General features: G+C 42.7%; 1 protein-coding gene across 1 annotated transcript in view; it reads left to right on the plus strand.

The window, feature by feature from the left end:
• LOC107120664 (absent in melanoma 1 protein-like) overlaps positions 1 to 21037 on the plus strand; it is a gene marked incomplete at its 5' end in the record, with an annotated part of 38970 nt that overhangs the window by 5530 nt on the left and 12403 nt on the right. Inside the window, 7 exons of the mRNA XM_015423422.1 lie at positions 4918 to 4953; positions 5927 to 6081; positions 14060 to 14186; positions 15326 to 15471; positions 18419 to 18545; positions 18811 to 18843; positions 19850 to 19962. Coding sequence (XP_015278908.1) covers positions 4918 to 4953; positions 5927 to 6081; positions 14060 to 14186; positions 15326 to 15471; positions 18419 to 18545; positions 18811 to 18843; positions 19850 to 19962 — 737 coding nt within the window. The remainder of the gene's footprint in view (positions 1 to 4917; positions 4954 to 5926; positions 6082 to 14059; positions 14187 to 15325; positions 15472 to 18418; positions 18546 to 18810; positions 18844 to 19849; positions 19963 to 21037) is intronic.

Raw genomic sequence — 21037 nt, forward strand, 5'->3', positions numbered from 1 at the left:
TCTTATGAAATCTTCCATTTTGAAGACTGAGTTTATTTTGTGCCATCTATCTTTATAGGTAAAGGAGATACCTTCCGGGGTTAACCATTTGAATTTAATTCCTTTCCTCTTTATCGAGTTTACTAATTTTCCATAGAGTTTCCTCTTCTCCCGCAATCTCCATGGAATATCCCTCAGTATCCTAATTTCTTTGCCATTATCTATTAGTGGTCTCTGTGCGTTCACTTTATAGCGCTATAACGGTATAACGCTATAATGCAACAGCATTATATCAAGTCCATTGGAATGCCTGGAGTGTTTTGTTATAGCACTATAGCGCTCTAAAGCGAGCGTTAAAAAAAAAAGCTGGAGATCGCCCGCGCGGGCGAAAAACGGCGGGGAAAAAGAAGTGGAGTCTGAAATGGCAAACCGCTTCAGATCCAGCTCTTTACCAGAAGGGGAAAGCCATGTGTGAAATGGCAGCCCTATACTGGTTTACTCCACGACGAATCAAAAACGACTTCAAAACGGGTTAAAAAGGGTAATGTGAAATTCCTCGGTGTCTCTGTAAGTAAGAGGGAGGACTTGGTATGTGAAATGGTCATGGCTTGCTATATATTTTAAAAGAGGTGAGATGCATGGTGAAGTGTGACTGTCTTTCCTACCAGTAACCCTGAACCTGTGGGAGGGAGGTTGTGGAGGGCAGGGGCATAGACTTTACAATTTCCCGGGGGAGGGGACTGGGGCTGAAGGACATAATAGGGAGGAGCCAGTGACATCACAGGCCATTGTCACTATCTGTAGAGGCAGAGCCATGTGGGATTTAGGAAGTGGTGCCTGGGAACCCATGGGAACCCCCCTAACCATGCCCATAGGGTAGGAAAAGGTGGGAGTTGGCCAGTGGTTATAGTGGTATCTCAGCAGTCTCCTGCTGTGTCCTTTTTTAAAATTCACTTTTAGAATAGTCACTTTAAAATCTGCAAATATACATACTATGTACATAGGACAAACAAATTGTCACAGATTTGACAGTAAGGAAGCCAACACAGAAAAGCCTGTAGGAGAACATTTTAAAAGTTTTCCTGGATGTTCATTTGCAGGAATGACTTTGCAGGGTGACTTTGTACTGAAATTTACTAAATTATGGCATCACATATGTCTTTGTTTGATAAATACATGGCTGAAGTCTGTGAGCCAGGGCAGAATTCCAAAGAGTTGCTGTGCACTCAATTTCTGAGTAATGTACAGAGTTCAGAGTAGCAGTAATTTTACTTCAAACTGGGAGTTGCAGAAGTGTTCTCGGACTATCATTCCATTTTGAGGGCTGTCATTCCAGTCCCAGAACATCTCTGCTATCCCAGGGGCTGTCATTCTAGTCCCAGAGCACTGAGCCTATTCCCATGGGCTATCCTGTCATCCGACACTGTGACCTGTCATTCCAGTCTCAGAGCACAGATTCTATTGCTAGGGATTGTCATTCCACTCTGGGGCTGTCATTGCAGTACCAGAGCACAGATTCTCTTCCTAGGGACCGTAATTCCACTCTGGGGCCGTCATTCTAGTCCCAGAGCACAAATTCTAATCCTAGGGACTCTCTTTCACTCTGGGGGCCATCATTCCACTCCCAGAGTAGCCTATCTGGGCCCAAATACCTTAATGGAAATCCATTCCACATTTTATTTGCAACTTTTTTTGTGCTGCAATATATTTCAGTGGAGCCCATGCAAGTCAATTAGCATTCCTGGCTCCCATTATCTCAAGTGGGCCTTCAAGCATCTCCCATTGTTTCCAGTGGGCAATCCTGTAATTCCAATTAGTTGCCCCTTTGAAACTGTACCACACCATTTTAATTAACAGCAAAATGAAGAGCATGAACATGTACAGAGTGCACATTCCTTGCCAATGTTCTCTCTGGGCGGCACACAGGAAAAAGGAAATTTTTAACGGCTTCTGATCTGCATGTCCCCCCAATCTTGTTCATGCTGATGGGTTTACCATTTAAAAATGAAATGGAAATTGAAAGAAGAGCTTAGGAGTGGTTGAAGCAGCCTCCCCCCACCATGAAAAAAACAATTGTTCTCAATCAAGGATATATAGACCCAAGTAAAATAAAATAAAGATTCACTTTTTACCCAAATGTAAATTGGAGCCCAGCAAGTATGTTGGGCCCAACAAGGGGGTTCACAATCTGACTATTGCTACATTGAAAGTGGGTGAAGACAGCTAGGATTAAGAACTATACTTTCTTTTCCGACAGACACCAAACATATTCAAGGATTGACATGTTTTGGATTTCAAAAACCTTAGTTATTAACTAAGGTTTAACCTTAGTTATTAACATGAACAAGCAGGGGTGTCAAATGCATTTGTTATGAGGGCCGGATCTGACATAAATGAGACCTTGTTGGGCCGGGCCATGTGTGTCATAAAATGTAATGCCAGGTAGCGGAGATATAAACTTTATAAAGGACACAAAGGTTTTTTTTACTTTAAATAAAAACATGCTTAAAACATTAGCACTCTTGCAATATTTTGTTTATTTAACAGTATCTGATCATTGACACCTCTTGCTCTGAATTATTGCATCAAAATATCTGTGCTGTTGCAATCTTGAGTATGCTGTTCAGGTGTATATCTGTAAGCTGCCAACCTACAATGAAGCAGCAGCAGCAGAACTGGAAGAAGAAGCAGAAGACAGACCCCACTGTGGGGCTGATAGAAGCCATCCAGGGGCCTGATCCAGCCCCCGGGCCACATGTTTGACACCCCTGTCCTAGAGCGTGCAAAGAGACAACCAAAAACCTGATGGATCCAGCCACAACAGACCTTCTCTTCCTGTTGCAAGGAATGTTATCAAATCTCTTTCCTCGCTCAGCTTTTCCTGTCTCCAGAGATCTGTCTTCCTAAAGACTCTCTAGCATACATGCTTGGAGAAGAGAGGGGGGAGGGGGGATGTTTAATCATCCCATTGTCTATCCTGCTAGCTCAATTAGCATTTCTAAGAAGGTGAACCTGACTTCCTTCTTTCTAGCCAAGAGGAAAAACCCACAGGGGAAACTTTTAAACTCAATATTGCCTGGCACTGGTTGCCCGGGGGACACTCAGCCTCTCCCCAGAAAAAAATTGGGAGGCCCAGGCCCCCAAGTGCCCCCCTGTAGTTTATGCCTATGGTGGAAGGCGGTAGGCAATTTGTGTGAATGAGCAAGGTCGTCACACTCATGTATTAGGAGAGTCTCATAGTGAAAGATGGTTTTGAACAAAAACCACAGTTGCCTTTGGTTCCTATAAAATCAAATCCCTGTGTGCTCAATAGTCAACCAGAAGCACTTATTGGAGTTGAAACATTTCAATGACTAAATGACAGGGAAAGTAAAAGTTTTGCTTTTTTTTTTTTAGAATATTGCTGGACAGTGTTCAAATAAGGGAAATCTGGAATTCCTTGATATTACTCATAAGGCTGACACAATTCTTGGCTTTTAGATGACTTGGTAGTTTCTAATTTTGCACAAATTCAATCCTAGCTGAACAAGGTAATAAAAATGGTGGGCCTTCAGCAGGTTTAGCTCTTCTGATTTCCTTAAAAATTAGAGCAGAACTCAATTTGGTAAAAAAAATTGTCCCTGTGACATGGCACTTTATATAAAACTTGATATTTACTTGATAATTAATGTTTATAATCTGTTGGCAAAGATGAGTCAAAACAAATATGGTCAGACAAAGCACCCTTCAAAGAGCTATCTTCCAGCTGAAGGAGATCTTATGTATGTATGTATGTATGTATGTATGTATGTATGTATGTATACCCTGCCTTTCTTACATCATTCTTCTGTCCTCCATTTTATCCTCATGAGAATCCTGTGATATAGATTAGGTGAAGAGAGAACAACTGGCCCAAGGTCATACAGCAAGCTTCTATGGCATGAGATCCTAGCGCAGGGCTAGCCAAACTGTGGCTTGGGAGCCACATGCAGCTCTTTCACACATATTGTGCAGCTCCCAGCAGGGTGGCTGGGGAAGTGAAGGGGAGGCATGCCTCCCCGACTGATCTTCCCTTCCCCAGCCAGTGTTCCCCTCCCTAGGTAGGCTTGAGGTGGGGGACAGCAGAGAAAGAGAGCAACTTAAACTTTAAATGCATTCTCAAATCCCCCCCCTGCCAGCTTGAAGAAGGCATTTGTCTCTTTAAATCCTTTCTCCAAGCCAAGCCAACTGGTGTGGGGGTGGGGGGCTTGGAGGACGCATTTAAAAGTTAAAGTTGTTTTCTTTCCACCTCTCCCTCCCTCCCTCCCCTTCTATTTCCTTCCTTCCTTCCTTCCCCTCCCCCCCTCCCCCTTTCTTTGTTTTTCTTGCTTTCTCTCTCTTTCTCTCTTTCTTAGACAAATAAGTATAATTATCAAGCAAATATAATTGGACAAATAAATATTATTATCAATACCTGTTTTTACCCCTTTTGTTTTTAATGTTAATAAAAAGCAAAATAGCATATTATTCAATAAAAATGTGTGTGTGATATTTGTTCATGTCTTGCGGCTCTCAAACATCTGACATTTATTCTATGTGGCTCTTACATTAAGCAGGTTTTGCCACCCCTGTCCTAGCGCAACACTGTTAACCACTATACCACAGTGGCTTTCAATGGAAGAGCTACTTAAGTTGGAGGGAGGCTCCTTAGACTGCAGAAGGTTGCTCAGTGGAGTAGTATGATGGGGACAGGATTCACCCCAATGTAGTTTTGTGTTTAATATTTCTAGTAAAGTTCTGCCTCTGCTGCACTGAAAACAAGTATTTCCATTTTTATTCAACAGCTTCCTAATTTTTAATTTTGGACTTCAGGAAGTGTTTAGAATAGTAACTTTTGAATCATGCTACTAGCTTGCGTAACAAAAATGAAGTTAAATGGAAATTATCTTTCACTAATCTTTTCCCTCCTAATTTTTGTAGGGTGGACGTAAGGTTGAATGTACGGAAAACCCCAAGGTAAAATAGTAATAGTTCTGTTTAATCAGTATGCAACATGATAACCATGATCTGTATTTATACATGATAATGCTGTTCTGTAGTTGCTCACTGCTGCAAGATGAACATCTCCCACGGAACTGACAATACTTATTATTAAACATCTATTTTAGCTCTTCATATTTTATACTTGTATCCCACCAAACATGTCTCCCCAGCATGAGGTGGCTGTTTATTGTTTGTTCATTGATACTACATATTGATGTTCTAGTTAAAATGTATAATACTTTTCCAGAGATAACACCATTGAATCAAGGTGAACTAGGATGTGTGCTTAACTATGTGCTGAAATGTATGCATAAAGTTGCATATTTAATTTCATTTCAAGGTTTACAGAATATGATTTCGCTGCCAAATAGCACACTAAAACTCATCTTGATAACATGATAGTCTCTGGCTTAAATCTCACCCTTGAACTCACCATTGGCTCAGTTCAGAGGTAGCTCCAAATCATGGTTTGGTGTTAACTCAAATTAGCTTTGGGCAGATATCTAGGCTTGCACCTTGTTCTTCTTCTTGCTCACTCCAAATCCCTGCCTGACTTCCTATTTTGTGGCAAATTAGAATTTGCTGTTGTATCTAATTCAGACACTGTGGTTCATGCTTATCTCCCAATTCAGATTTGGAAATCAGAGTTTGATTATCGTTTCCAGTTCTGATTGGGAGAGAAAAAAGCTAAAACCGTAGTTTTTCTGTAAAAAATGAATGAATTAGAGCATGTAAAGGGGAAGGTGCATGAGCTAGAGGTGTGTTGACATAACATTCCAGTTGATTCACTGGATTTTCTTATACATTTCTGTTCTCGGCATCAGTCCCCAGTATGCATTCTGATAATTCTGATGTCTTATGGGCCTGTTGTAAGCAACTGAGATAATGCATGTGAACACAACATACATATATGTAAAACTGTTATTGCATCTCTGTTTTGCTAAAGGTGATCGTTTATGAGAAGCCTTTCTTTGAAGGAAATCACATAGAACTTGATACAGACTTAGCAGCTCTTCCCAAGGAAGGAAATCAAGAAGAAGGGTCACAGATGAAAAAATTGCTGCTCAAATCTGTAGGTTCCATGAAAGTGAAAGGAGGAATGTAAGTATTAGTAAGAAGTATTGGAATTGCTACTGAGAGCTATTGTGCTGTGGTAACTGCAAGATAGTATTGTGGATCAGGAGGTCAACTGGGTTAATCACATAAGTAGCATGTACCTGCCATGAATATTCATAATTGATCCACAATCCCTGTAGCATGTTCATGAAGTTCAAACAAGAGAGTTGAGAAAAAGAGACATATAGGTTTTGCATTGCTGTGAACATCATAGTACATACAGTGCTATTAATTTCCCTAATGTGTGAAGCAGCTGTTATATTTCTGTGATACAGACTTTTGTGATGAAAAATTGTTCATGTCTCCATTTTATGACAAGTTTTAATATTGGTTCAGTTCACATGGTCTCCACTCATCTATGCCACAAGTTTCCCTTACTTTCAGGGGATGCTTATTGGGTACTAACTGCTATCGCCAGAAAATCTGAGAGTGTCTTATGCTAGATGGATTTGCACATCTGGCACTCTGCATCTGCATTACTGTGTAGAGGCTGTGCCTTGGTGCTGCATCTCCTACTCTGCTTGTACTAGCTAGCATGGAGATGATCAAACACATATTTGCAATTTTTGTGCTATTGTGCTCAAGGAATGATGAGCTCACATGCTGCCTCTCCCTGTGTTAACAAGATCAAATAGGTGTGGTGTGTTTACAGAGATCAGGCTTAGAGCATTCCAAATATGAGAAAGTTCAGTAAACAAAAATAAAGAGTACTTATGGTCTGTTCAAGCATCACGCTAAGTAAGAATACAAAGAAAAGGTGAAAACATGATTATCCTAAGCAATGTTTAATTAGGATAGACTAGTAAATCTTGGCCCTGACATGGATGTCCCAGACTAGCCTAATCTCATCAGATCTTAGAAACTAAGTAGGGTCAGTCCTGGTTAGAACTAACTACTGGTTAGTACTTGGATAAGAGACCGCCAAGGAAGGCCAGAGTAGCTGTGCAGAGGCAGGCTATGGCAAACTACCTTTATAGTCTTTTGCCTTGAAAACCCTCCAGGGTCATCATAAGTCAGCTGCGACTTGATGGCACTTCCCACCCCTCCCCCAGTAAATCTTGAAGTTGCAACATTTAAAAGCCCGTCATTACCTAAGTTCTCAGAGTTGGGACTTCTCCCCATTGTACCATGGCATGTGAACAAGATAGAGTCCCTAAATAAAGCATTAGTCCTTCATGGCATGTGCTGATCCAAGGAAGATGAGCCAGGGGAAGAGAGCATAAAAGATCTTCTTCCTCATGTCCTGAAAATTTGTAGTCTCCACTTGGGAGTCTGTCCCCTTCTGGGTTTGTTCGGCTTCAAGAGCAATAAATGACTATTTAGCATTTGGTTCTCCCAGTCTCTTTAGGTATGATGTTCCACCATGGTATAAGGTGTTAAACTTTTTGTTCTTACTTGAGCCAGATCCATCACCATAACTATGAGCTGTAGTACTCTGAAATGGGGAAAGAGATGACTCATCTCCTGTAGTTTTCCTTTTGCCAGTCTTTGACTAGCATTGTAGCCTCTGGAGCATGTGTAGAGTGTAACCCCACAATAAAATATCAAGGTGGATTGTAGGGTGGAGGTCATTTCTCCACAGCAACTATGGTTTGGTTTGAAAACTGAGAGAGGAAATTGCAATGTACATAGAGGAGAAGTAAAGAAGAAGTGCAGAAGCCTGAGTCTCACTTGTGTAATATCAATCAGTGGTTTGGCTTTATGTCTGAACCACTGTGTTGATATTGTGTCAACAGTGTAAATGTTACATGGCAGGATGATGCTTATTGGTAAACCTAAGTAATTTCATGTTGTTTGATTTTGAAATGTGTATGTGTTAGAAACGGACCATTGGTACTTACCCGTGAAGGGTCCTTCTCCTCTGAGATGAAGGAGGACATCTTGCTGGGTGCTTCCCACCCTATCCTTAGGGAGGCAAGAACAAAACTTCACTTCCTGTCCTCTCGGTAGGGAACGCCCACCAGTCAGTTAGGAACTCCAAAAAGCAGTAAACCGCTGGAAAGAACTATAAAAACAATCAACATCGTAACTCGTGTAGACAGGAAACAAGAGAACAGGAAGGAAAATTCAACCCGCATGCACAAAGAGGCACACAACACAAGTAAAGTGAAATATGGAAAAAATAGGAAGTAGACGATGATTTGGGAGGGCCCAAGATGTCCTCCTTCATCTCAGAGGAGAAGGACCCTTCACGGATAAGTACCAATGGTACGTTCTCCCTCTGAGAGGAGGACATCTTGCTGGGACCTCCTAGAGCAGTGTCCTTAGATTATGGGAGGGTCATCGTCTAATCTGTTAGCACTTGCTGAAGGACGCGTCTGTCGAAGGCCGCATCAGCTGAATTAAACAAGTCAATCCTGTAGTGTTTTGTGAAAGTAGCTACAGAGGACCATGTAGCAGCCTTACATATTTCTTCTACTGACGCGCGGTTAGAGAAGGCTGCGCTTGTAGCGGCACTATGGACGGAGTGAGCCGTAATGCCCATCGGAGGAACCATCTTCTGTGCCTTGTACGCCTCAGCGATGCACACTTTGAGGGTCGATCTGATTGTGGAGCTGGACATCTTGGATCCCTTGTTGGGAGGAGAGATTGAGATGAACAACGACTCAGATTTACGGAAAGATTTAGTCCTATGTAGAAAAACCTTCAGGACACGACGGACGTCCAGTGTATGCCACGTCCATTCTCTTGGATGTACAGGATTTGGACAGAATGATGGTAAACAGATCTCTTGGGATCTGTGGAATTGAGAGTTAACCTTAGGTCTAAATGTAGGTTCGGGAGACAGGACCACCTTATCTCTGTGAAAAACGCAAAAATGAGGGTTAGCAGAGAGCGCTCCCAGCTCAGATACTCGTCGGGCAGATGTTATCGCTACTAAAAACAACGTTTTCATTCGAAGCCACTTTAAGGAGATATCTTTGACTGGTTCGAAAGGAGGCTTAGTTAGCGCATTAAGTACCAGGTTGAGCTTCCAGGTAGGAAATCTATGATTCACCGGTGGGTCGAGGGAGTGTGCTCCCCTGAGAAAGCGTTTGATGTGTGGATGTCTAGCTAAAGTCCCACCCTTGATTGTGGGAATAACCGTAGACAAGGCCGCAACCTGCCTCCTCAAGGTAGAGGATTTAAGACCCGAATCATGTCCATCTTGTAAAAAAGAGAGAATACTCTTGAGACGAGGCTTTAAAGGATCAACAGACTTCCTTCTTGCCCATCGCACGAAAGCCTTCCATGTGGAATTGTAGATGTTGCAGGTGGAAGGGCGCCTAGCTGCCATAATCGTGGAAGCTACGTTCTCTGGATACCCTAAATCGAGAAGTCCGCGCCGCTCAATCGCCATGCGGTCAAACGGAACCACCCCGGGTCCGGGTGCCAAAGTGGTCCTTGCCGAAGCATATCCGGGGTTATCGGGATGGTAAGATGAGGACATATCTTGAGACGCTGGATTTCTGAAAACCACGGTCTCCGAGGCCAGTGAGGAGCCACGAGGATGGTCTCTGCCTTCTGTTCCTTGAGTTTCCTGAGTAACCTCGGTATGACTGGAATGGGAGGAAAGGCAAACATCAGACCCGGTGGCCACGGGGACGTCAGGGCATCCGTTCCTTCCGCCTCCCGATGGTAAAAGCGACTGAAATAATGGGGAAGTTGGAAGTTGAGCGGGGAGGCAAATAGATCCACGTCCGGAGGACCGAACTTCTCCACAATCAATATGAAGAAGTCTCTTCGGAGAGACCACTCCACCTCCTGGAGTTGGCAGCGGCTGAGCCAGTCGGCTTGGGTATTCAATGAACCTTTGATGTGTTCGGCTCTGATGGACGCAAGGTTGATTTCCGCCCACGAGAAAAGTAGGTTGGCTTCCATGCGTAGGCGGGTCGACTTGGAGCCGCCCGGATCAACACATGACTTCCCAGAACATTGATGGGTTGTTTGCTCTCGGAAGAGGACCAGAGACCTTGAGAGGGGACATCGAGGTGGAGTGCTCCCCAACCCGTCAAGCTTGCGTCCGTGATTATCTGTTCCCAGTGTGTCACGTAGTAGGTTCGTCCTCTGAGGAGGTTGGGCAATCTGGTCCACCACATCAAACTGGATCTTACCGCAGTAGTGATGTCTACTGGGACGTCCGAGCGACTCAGAATCTTGAATTGAAAAGGTCGTAGGAGTTGTTGTAGAGGCCTCGAGTGAAGACGGGCCCACGGAACTGTGTCGATACAAGAGATGAAGAGGCCCATCAGTCTTGCCAGTGTCATGAGTGAGACTCGTTGGCTCTTGACGGCCTGCTTGGAAAGGTTGCATATCATTTCTGCCTTGACCCTGGAAAGAAACATCTTGTTTTGAGATGTGTCCAGGAGTACTCCTAAGTGTTCCAGTTTCTGAGATGGTACAAGACAGCTCTTTTGAAAGTTCACAAGGAAACCGTGGGACTGAAGACATTGGACGGTGGACTCTGTATCTTGAGAGGACTGTAGATGAGAGGCCGAGCGAATCAAGAGGTCGTCCAGGTAAGGATGAACATGGACACCTTGTTCTCTCAGAAGAACGACTGGATGAATCAGCATTTTTGAAAAAACTCTTGGCGTGTGGATAGGCCAAACGGGAGGGCCCGGAATTGCCAGTGTTGGCCTTGAACGCAGAATCGAAGGAAGCATCTGTGCCCTGCGAATATCGGGATGTGTAGATACGCCTCCTGAAGATCTATTGATGTTAGGAATTCGCCCGGTTGGAGAGCTTCTGCTATTGTTCGAAGAGTCTCCATGCGTCGAAGGAGGACGAACTTGTTTAGGTATTTCAAGTCCAATATCGCCCTCCAGCTGCCATTTCGTTTGGGCACTGTGAAGAAGATTGAATAAACTCCCTGGCTTCTTTGCTCAAGAGGAACTGGTTCTATGGCTAAAATTTTGGCCAGATGTTGTACCACCTCCATAGTTCGTTGCAGCTTGCCTTGATGTGTTATGAGTGGAGAGAGGACATAGTGGTCCGGGGGTTTGGTTCGGAATTCGATGGAGTATTCGTTTGTCACAATTTCCCTGGACCAGGCATCTGCATTGGATTCCACCCAGGCTTGACGAAACCTGAGTAGACGTCCTCCCACTGGCGCTGCTTCGCAGTCATGCAGAGGAAGATTTGTTCCCTCTTCCGGATTTATCGTCTCTTGGAGGGAAGGAACTTCCAGATCTGCCATGGAAAGGGTTACGTCTGAAACTTTGTCTAGATGTGCCCCAGAAGGGTCGTCTGCCATCTCTATTGGATCTGTAGGAAGATCTTGATCCACGAAAGGAAAAATTGCCCATGGCGGGCAGCTGGGAGCCATGGATCTTTTCTTATCCTTAGTTTCTACAAGGATTTTATCCAAGGAATCCCCGAAGAGGCGGTTGCCTTGAAAGGGGTAAGCTGCCACGATGCCTTTTGCGTAGAGATCCGCCTGCCAGGCACGTAACCACAGTGTCCTGGCTGCTACCATGGAAGCTAATGCTCTGGAAGAAAACACCATAGCGTCAAGCGTGGCATTGGCTGAAAAAGAAGACACTAACAGAAGTCTATTTGCTCCTTCAGATAAGTGTTTATTAGCCTCAGGAATAAGTTGAGTCATTTTCTTGGACCAGGCTATAGAGGCCCGGGCCACTACCGTAGCGGTGGCTGTTGCTCTGATGGCCATAGCTGTGGCCTCGTGAGCTTTGCGTAAGGCAAACTCCGCCTTTCTATCTAGGCTATCGCGCACCATACCTTCGCCTTCTTCTGACAGCAGCCCTGATGTTTGCAGGGCTGTAATCGGGGCGTCCACAGGTGGAACCTGTAAAAGTTTGTCTGCAAAGTTAGGTAATGCATAAAGTTTCTTAATGTTGAGGGGACGTTTGTTTGCCATGGGTTTAGCCCATTCCTTAACTAGCTGTTCTTCTAAGAATTCAGGGAAGGGAAAGGCCTTTTCAAACCCTGGGTTTCTAGGAAAATAGTCTTTGCTCCCCCTAGGTCTCAAACCATCGGCAGAGTTTTCATTAGCAAATTCGTCAGTCTTTGGTCTGGGAGTAAGTTCTAATGTAGACATGGTCTTTTTAAGTAAATACATTTACTCCTCAGGTTTAAAGAAGCATAGGGCAGGGTCAGGCACCTCCACTTCCTCTTCCTCATCAGAGAGGAACTCTCCTTCCTCCCTATCACCCATTTCACTCTCTTCCGTTTGTGATAAATCCCCATGGGAGTCTGCACTTGAGGAACAATGGTGACTCTTCCTGGCTGCCTTTGTGGGCCAAGGATGTCTGTCATTCCCAGATAATCCATGAGAAAAATTCCCTTGGGAACAGTGGTCATAATGGGTAGAGGGGGGGGGAAATGGGAACCATCCCCCTGGGAGTCTCTGTTTAAATTAGCTAGTTCCTCTCTCATAGTTTCTCTAAAGAATTGAATAACCTCGGGTGTTAGGAGAGGATTACCCCCCCCCCCGGTCTGGAGTACTCATAGGGCCAGCGACAGAAGCGTCGTCGCCGCGATCCATCGGTCCCCTTGGGGTTAAAATCTCCTCATGGCCCGGTATCTGGCTTATGGATGCAGCGAGAGCCGCCCCGCAGCCATTTTCCTGTTGTTCCGTGAGGGCGCCCTTTGCCGCTTTGCCCGAAATGGCGCCCGTCGCGTGAGGCGATTCGGCAGATCAGGACTGTTTTCTGGCGCCAGAAGGAGCCGCCGTCGAGGCATGAGGCATAGCTACGGTAGATTTTAATAAGCGCTGAGCCGAAAGAAGCGTTTCTCCGGTCTCACCCTCGGAGAAAAAACTGTCGCTGTCCTCCCTTTCCGACATACCCCGGTTGGGGAGGCGGGAGGGGTTAATAGAGGAGGCGAAGAGAGAGAAATGACAGAGAATAATATAGTCTGAAAAAAAGTATAGAATAAAATGAAAATAGGGAAGAAAGTCACGGAGTTGTAGTAAAAAAGAGAAATTGAAAGGCACGAGTTCCAACGATGTGCTGCTCTCCCTAACGAGGCAGGAACTAAACTGACTGGTGGGCGTTCCCTACTGAGAGGACAGAAAGTGAAGTTTTGTTCCTGCCTCCCTAAGGATAGGGTGGGAAGCACCCAGCAAGATGTCCTCCTCTCAGAGGGAGAACTGCCGATTTTAATTTGTTGTTGCTGATTTAGTTCACATAAATCAATTCTTTCAGCTGGAGAGATTTAAGCACCGTAGCTTAAACGCCACTCAAACCATTATGTGGGCCATAATGGCCCTTGATTGTAGCCAAGTGGAATGTGCCAGCTCCTGCAGCTCCAGCCGTAATGTTCCCACCTACTATGAATGAGTGGGCAGGGAAATGATACAACAGGGATGGGCACCTGAAGCTCATCCCCAGTAAACCAACTGGGAAACAACACTTCCCTTTTTTATTCAGTGGGATTGACATTGAGTTAACAAGATAAGGATTGGTCTTTAGAGGGCTGTGGATCTCCCATCATGGACTACATAGTTTTGCTATGTTTCTGCATGTTTATTCAGAAATAACTCCTGTTTCCCCTTCCCCCAGAAAGTATGTTTTAGATGTCAATCTCAAGGCAGCAGTCCTACATGTACTTATCTACCTGACTGACTGCCCTTTGGCTTTTGCCTATACATGCTCAAGATTGGGCTGCAAATTTGACATGCTGAGAGAGAGCACTCTGTTCCTGTGAGCTAAAGCTTTTTTTTTTCATGTTGGGGATCTGCAGTGAGGAGTTCTTGTTGGGCCAAGCTCCCCACTGTTGCTGAACTGAGGTGTTAGAGTTACTGTAACCTCTCAACCAGCTACAGTGCTTTAATCTCGCCATCTGAAAAATTGATCATGTTCCTTATTTTTATTGTACTTCCATGATAACTTATTGTAAATTCCATTTTTGATCTTTATTTTGATTTTTTTATGATTAATGCAAAAAGATTACAAGTTCTATCAAGTTTTCTTTATCATGCAGTTCATTTTTGAGTTTTAAATGTTTTATATCATTTTAGTTGGGTTGCTTATGAGAAGCCAGGGTTTACTGGGCATCAGTATTTGCTGGAAGAAGGAGAGTACCCTGAATGGATGGAATGGGGTGGTTATAATGAACAGGTGCAATCGCTACGGCCTGTTCTAGGGGTAAGTTAAAAAAAAAACTTCCTGAATTTTCCTTCTGCCTTTTTTGTTTTGCTGTTGTATCCTACCCTCATGTTTTGCCTGGACCCACACAATATTTGTAGAGGCAAAGGAGAAGATGGGCTGGCCATCTTCCCCCTATTATTATCCACCTGCTGCATCCCCATATCATTTACCCAGGCTAGTTAAGAGCTGCACATGGAGGCAGTCTTTGTGTTCGGACTACTTTTTAGTCAAGAGCAATGGGCTTAAACTGGTTGTGCACCCAAATGCATATCCCAGTATGGATACTGTCTATCCATACTGCATTGATGTCAAAGGAATTCAGCTGTGCCTCCTGTAACTGATGGGATGTGTCTCTCAATGTGCATTCTGTTAGACATGGTAAAATGTAGATAGATCTTATATATGTTTGCGCGTGCATTTGGATCCACATCCAGTGTATCCTGCAGTCTTTCAAATTTCAAGCAGGCATTTGCCATTGCTGTTTAAAGAAATCTTACAGCAGGGGATGTTGGGCTTAGAAAGTACAGTATCGTGCCTAAAAGTTAACATTTTCTCTCTTCCATATGGTCCTGAAAACTGCTAATAGGCTTTCCCTAGCTCAGTTTAAATAATCATTTGAGGATGTCAAATTGGCTTTAGAGTTGGTGCACCCTTCAGTGTTAAATGATTTTTTTGAAGGTGGTGTGTGGGAAGCACTGGGCATTGATGAAGCACATTTCCTGTAAGATAAACCACCTCTCTTTAAATTGTGATAGGTAAAATTGTGATGGTATAGCCCACAGGTGTGCATGACTGATGGAGCAAGACTCAAAACTGCATGCTTCTTTGTACTCCTCAGTTTTGCTGACTATCTTAGGCTCTTGCACAATTGCCATCTCTGGGTCCCTGCTATTTAAGTGTGTGTGTGTGTGCATGTGTGTGTGAGAGAGAGAATCTATGTGTGTGTTGGAGACTAGCACCTTTTTAAAGAGTAGTATTTCTTTGCATACTTTCTCCTGGTGGCAGGGGTCTACTGTTTTGTTTTGGCACACAGGGCACCCTGTTTATTAATACGGAGGGGATGATAACAGACAGCAAGCGAAGTCATTTTGTGATTACTGTGTCTTGATTGTTTTCTGTTGGTTTTCTTTCCATAGAGTTTGACACAGCCACACATGATAATGTACACTGAAAAAGATTTTGGAACGAAAGGTTCTAGTATAAATGTGTTAGGAATTATTTCCAATTTGAAGGACACTGGCTATGGACTGAGAACACAATCCATAAGCGTTTTAAGTGGAGTGTAAGTCAGCTGTCTAGCTTCATTTTTATTTTAATAGTTAATTTTGGCACATTAATAAATATTAGGGGGGAAAGTATTAACCTTTAAGTTGGGTCAGTTGAATCACAATTTTAAAATGAGGGTTTCTGATCTAATTGCAATTAGAACTGTCTGCTATGGTCAGGAATGGTATTAAAAATCTCCGCAGAACAGTAGATTCCATAGATGAGTTTCTCAGTTGGCAATGGCTTAGATCCCTGGAGTATTTCCACGGACAGAGGACCTTTAGGGCAAGATTCTGGAGGGCATTTCAGGCAGTCATGGTAGGGGAATAGGCAAAGAAAGTTGCGTTCTGTGAATACTTCCACCTATGGAAATACTCCAGAAGATTTAAGCCCTAAAAAGGAACCTTATAATTTCCAGATCATGACTTATGTCCATTTGGAAGGAAAGGGCTGCAGTTTATACACATATGCATTCTTTCTAACTTGTGTGATATGCATGAGTTTTGTTCTTTGTTGGTAGAACTCAATTTTTGGGAAGTGTCTTCTGGGAAGTAGCACTTATTCAGACCTGACCTCTCTGCATTGCTTTTTTTAAAATGTATTTGTTCAGTAGCCTAGTCAGCCCTATCCTGGTGGGTCACAGAAGATAATAATAATGTAGCCCCGTAATTGTCTCTGTGACTGTTTTGGAATGTTTGCTTTGATTTAGGACTTTATTATCCAGTGTGTTAAGCTTTGAGAAAGTATACACATCAGCTTCCTTGATGGAATGTGTAAAAATAATGACAAACAGTAAACTGTTCACCTGTTGCAGTTTATACACTGCACTCCTATAAAAGAAATGGTAATCTCTAAAGATTTTCTTTTATTACCCCACCTGATAAAGAAGAGAAGGTTAGTTTAAGTTGCTAGGTGGAAACAGACATACTATGAACTTTTATTTGCATGTTTTCTTTGTCAAATGTAGGTACAGCCTTGTGGTTCAATGTCTTTAAAAGTCAGATGTATCTCAACTCTGCTGTCCATATCAATATGCTTTAAACATAAATAGATACTGGTCAGCATATCAGAGATATCATTGTAGTTACATACAAGCCAAACTAGCTTAGAAATGAATTAGGGGGTCGCATGGCCTATATTTTTTAAATGCATAAATTGTCTAGACAGTGGCAGGATAACAGGTGCTGATCAAGGAAAATAAAGTACAGACTAGGCATCTACAATGTACAAATCCCTCATACTCATCCTTACCACAGATTGTGTGTCTACCAGTGCACTCCTGTGCATGTTTAATCAGAAGTGAACATTTTATTTAGTGCAGAAGTAAACATTTTTTGGTGGGACTTATTCCCAGGAAGGAGTTCCTAAAACTGCAGATTAAGGAATGCTCACTTGCCGGGTTTATGTGTGTCTTTGACCTTATTTTCTGTTTAATCAAATAATTAATTGCTAAGTGATTAATTAGCCTCTTTGTAAGGGTAATGAACTTGGCTGGTCAGATTGATCCACTCATATGTCAAAATATTTCTTACTTCCTCTTCTTTATTTTGTGGCTCTCTTTTCAAGAGTCATAGATTTCCCTGGACTCTCACATATAGGAATACCTGTTCATTAGAATGTTTTGTGATGTTGAGTGAAAACTCCAGTGTAAATGTATATGTTCAAGAGATTAGCCAAGTGATTTTTATTTTAAAAACTGCTAGCGTGCAATTATAAACATGTCCTGTTATCACTGGAACTTTCTGATCAACATTCTTCTGTCACTTTGACTAAGAAGTTTACAAGGCAATTTGGGTGTATTTCTATGCTTCTAGTGATGAGGTGTTAAAAGAAATTGGTTAAACAAACATGAGTCAGAATCAGAGGAAATTGTAAACCTATAGAGTATGAAGTTCCCATGATGCCACATAGATTTCATTTCCCATCTCAAGTATTTGTTTCCCAAAGAAGCAGGTAAAATAAGTCAAAGTACTTCACAGCAAGGAGCTGCGGTGGCTCAAGTGGTTAAGACGCTGAACTGCAGGCTGTGGAAGGTCGGTAGTTCAGCAGTTCGAGACCTGAGTTGCCGCATGACGGAGTGAGCTCCCATCTCTAGTTCCAGCTCCTGCCAACCTAGCAGTTCGAAAGCAAGAAATTGCAAGTAGATAAATAGGTACCACTTCAGTGGGATGGTAACAGCGTTCCATGTGCCTTGGTGTTTAGTCATGCCGGCCACATGACCACAGAAATGTCTTCGGACAACGCTGGCTCTTCGGCTTTGAAACAGAGATGAGCACCGCAACCCTAGAGTCGGATTCGATTGGCTTTCGAGCAAGGGAACCTTTACCTTTACTTCACTGTATGAGTGTTGCTTATCTAGCCCTCTTTGGGATAGAGCAAAATAAAATCTTGCTGTTCAGAACAGGAACATCTCATAAATCATTATTTAAAGCACTGGTTCCACATTTAATGTGAAGGAAAAATTAAAAGTGTCTTAAAGTGAGCAATGATAGATGGATAAGTGTTACAATACAAGAAAGGCAAGTGTGACCAAATAGCTTCACTTAAGAAAAATGGAATGAAAGTTGCAACTATCTCCAAAGTGTTGTAATCAGCAAAATCTGAGCAATAAACTGGACTCAGGAAATTACTTCTCAAGTATGAAAACCATTTTAATCATATCACAAAGTAATATTTTGACATTGTTGATTTTTTTATGTCATTAAGTTGCTTTCTGTCTGCCAGCATTTTGAAGAAGACATACAACATCAATTCCAGTAACATTAACATGTAAAGTACTGGCTCTGTTTGAAAATTCATTGAGCTAAGTTTGTTTAATATCAGTCAGTTCTCTATAACATTCAGAACTAAATGGTTGATAAAATGTATTTGAATAATATATATTAAATAATTGATGAAATAAAAATCAGAGCACTGTAAATCATGACTGTACACCAAAATAATATACTGTGTTTATTCTGCAGGTGGGTGGCTTATGAAAATCCTGACTTCACAGGAGAGCAGTACATACTTGATAAAGGAATGTACCCCAACTACGAGACTTGGGGAGGTAGAAGTTGTAAGATATCTTCAGTTCAACCCATAGTTTTGGTAAGGAAGCCTTTTGTATGGTTATATTTATCTTTTTTCCCAAGCCTGATTAAAATAATAATAATAATAATCATCATCATCATCATCATCTTTCAATTTATTAATCGCTCAATCCTGCAGAGCTGCTGGCTCTGAGCGATTTACAGTTACTCAAATACACACGGGACTAACAATGATTCAAAGGGGTAAGGTAACATTTTATTTTATCAATCATTTACACGTCATATTTATTTCTTATTTGTTCTTAATTCCCTTTATGTTTTAGGATACCACCAGTGATTGTATGGGAAAATTTAAGGTAAAACGTCTAAGATTTTATGTAACAAATATAGTGTGTAAGCTAAATAAACAGTTGTGAGTATGGTAGTATAGATGAGCAAGTGTATGTGGGACAGTCAGCATGATACACAAAGTATGTAGCTGCTGGCCAGGAAAATGCAATACACCAGATATTTTCTATCTCATTTTCTGTGATCTGTAAGACAAAATGCATAGCTAACTTCACTCTAGACCTTCAAATGCAGGACCAGTTACTTTTCAGAAGATGTTCAGACTTTGGATTTATCATATCTCTAAAAGAAAATTTCCAAAGTATGAAGCATATTCTGAGAATGTTTCTATACATGACATCATCATATAGCTATAGTACATCTGTGGAAAAGAAGAACTGACAGGCAGGTAAATTCCAATGCTGGGTCATCTTAGAGTCATAGAACCACAGAACTGGAAGGGGCCATACAGGCCATCTAGTCCAACCCCCTGCTCAATGCAGGATCAGCCTATGGCATCCCTGACAAGTCTGTTTAAAGACTGCCAGTGAGAAGGAACTCATCACCTCCCTAGGCGGCTGATTCCACTGTTGCACAACTCTTACTGTAAAAAAGTTTTTCCTAAAATCCAGCCGGTACCTTCCTGCCTTTAATTTAAGCCCATTATTGTGAGTCCTATCCTCTGCTGCCAACAGGAACAGCTCCCTGCCCTCCACTAAGTGACAGCCCTTCAAATACTTAAAGAGAGCAATCATGTCCCCCCTCAACCTCCTCTTCTCCAAACTGAACATTTCCTCATAGGGCTTGGTCGCCAAAAATGGTTTAGAACGTTTTACTTAGTATGTAGTGTCATATTTTAAAATATAAGATGCTTATAATTTTTAAACTTACATATATTTTTTTCTGTTTAAAGAAGTGTTTGCATGTCTTCTTCAATATAAAAGTGATCTTAGATTTATCTGGTGAATAGCTGATAATTTGGGGGACGGGTGTAGCGAATTTAGTGGTAAATGTTTTTGTCCTTTATCTCTAAAGGTCCAGATATTTTCAGAACCAGAGTTCCAGGGTAAAAGTCAAGTATTTGATAAAGACGCATCTCAGATTGATGACTCGTTTCCTGCCAGGTCTTCAAAGGTGTTATCTGGCAGGTGAGTACGAAGCTGCATTGTTAAAAGTATTCAGTCCAACAGTTAACCTTATAGAAGCAATCTTCTAAGTGAAAAGTATAAACATATCATCTGGACCCCACTGAATGGGCTTTTGGGGTTTTTTTGGTATTTCAAATTATCCAACAGTTTAATCATTAACACAACATTGTTGTCATTATGAGCATTAATACTACAATACAATGTTCTGATTTAAACTGCAAACAATGTAAACAGCTCAACTCTTCAGACTTCAGGTATGATGGGGGAAAGGTGCGGCTGAAGTGCGGCTTTTTTGAGCCGCATCAAAAGAGAAGCACGGCGGCGGGATCAGACAGATCCACTGAGCCGCCACGCAGTTGCTCCCCGGCATGATCAGATGTCAGGGGAAGCCACAGATTGATGAGCGAGGCGAGCCCACTGCGCATGCGTGCGCAGTTCTACAGGGCCTCCATATGCTGCAGGGAGACGGGCGCGTTGGTGATCAGACGCCAGCCTGTGCTGCGCATCAACAGGTAGGTAGTACTCTTGGTGCTACCTTTTTGCGGTGGGTTTTCGGCTGGAAGGGACGGATTGGGGACAGTTGCGCGCCACTACCCAGATGTTGCAGTATGATCACACCTGCTTGATGTGCCCCCGATCCGTTCCTCCTGCGGGGCAAATCCTCCTGTGTGACCGGGGCCTATCACTGCATTCATACATACGTCAGTTACTTTTGAGACTTGCTGTGGTAGGTGACTATATCATCACTGCCGTACCCGTCACATGGTTCTAAAATACAGGTAATTGCAGGAATAGTATGTATGCAACACTGACCTGGCCTTTACACTACTACTTTCATAGCATAATCCTGAACTGTTGCACTTCTAAGCCCACTGTTTCCAGCAGATTTAGAAGGCTGTAGCTGCTTACGGATGAACAATGTGATCCAGGTCTTGCAGAAACAATTGTCAATAACAGGGGCAAGATTATATTCCTTAAAATAATCCCATGTAGCTGAAACTCTAAGCTATTGATGTTGATGCATACGCCCCTCTGAGGCCACTGGTTGTTGAACTTGACCAGAAGTGGGCTGGGG

This window comes from Gekko japonicus, unplaced genomic scaffold (assembly GCF_001447785.1).
Source record: "Gekko japonicus isolate JY-2015 unplaced genomic scaffold, Gekko_japonicus_V1.1 scaffold2046, whole genome shotgun sequence".
Lineage (NCBI taxonomy): Eukaryota > Metazoa > Chordata > Lepidosauria > Squamata > Gekkonidae > Gekko > Gekko japonicus.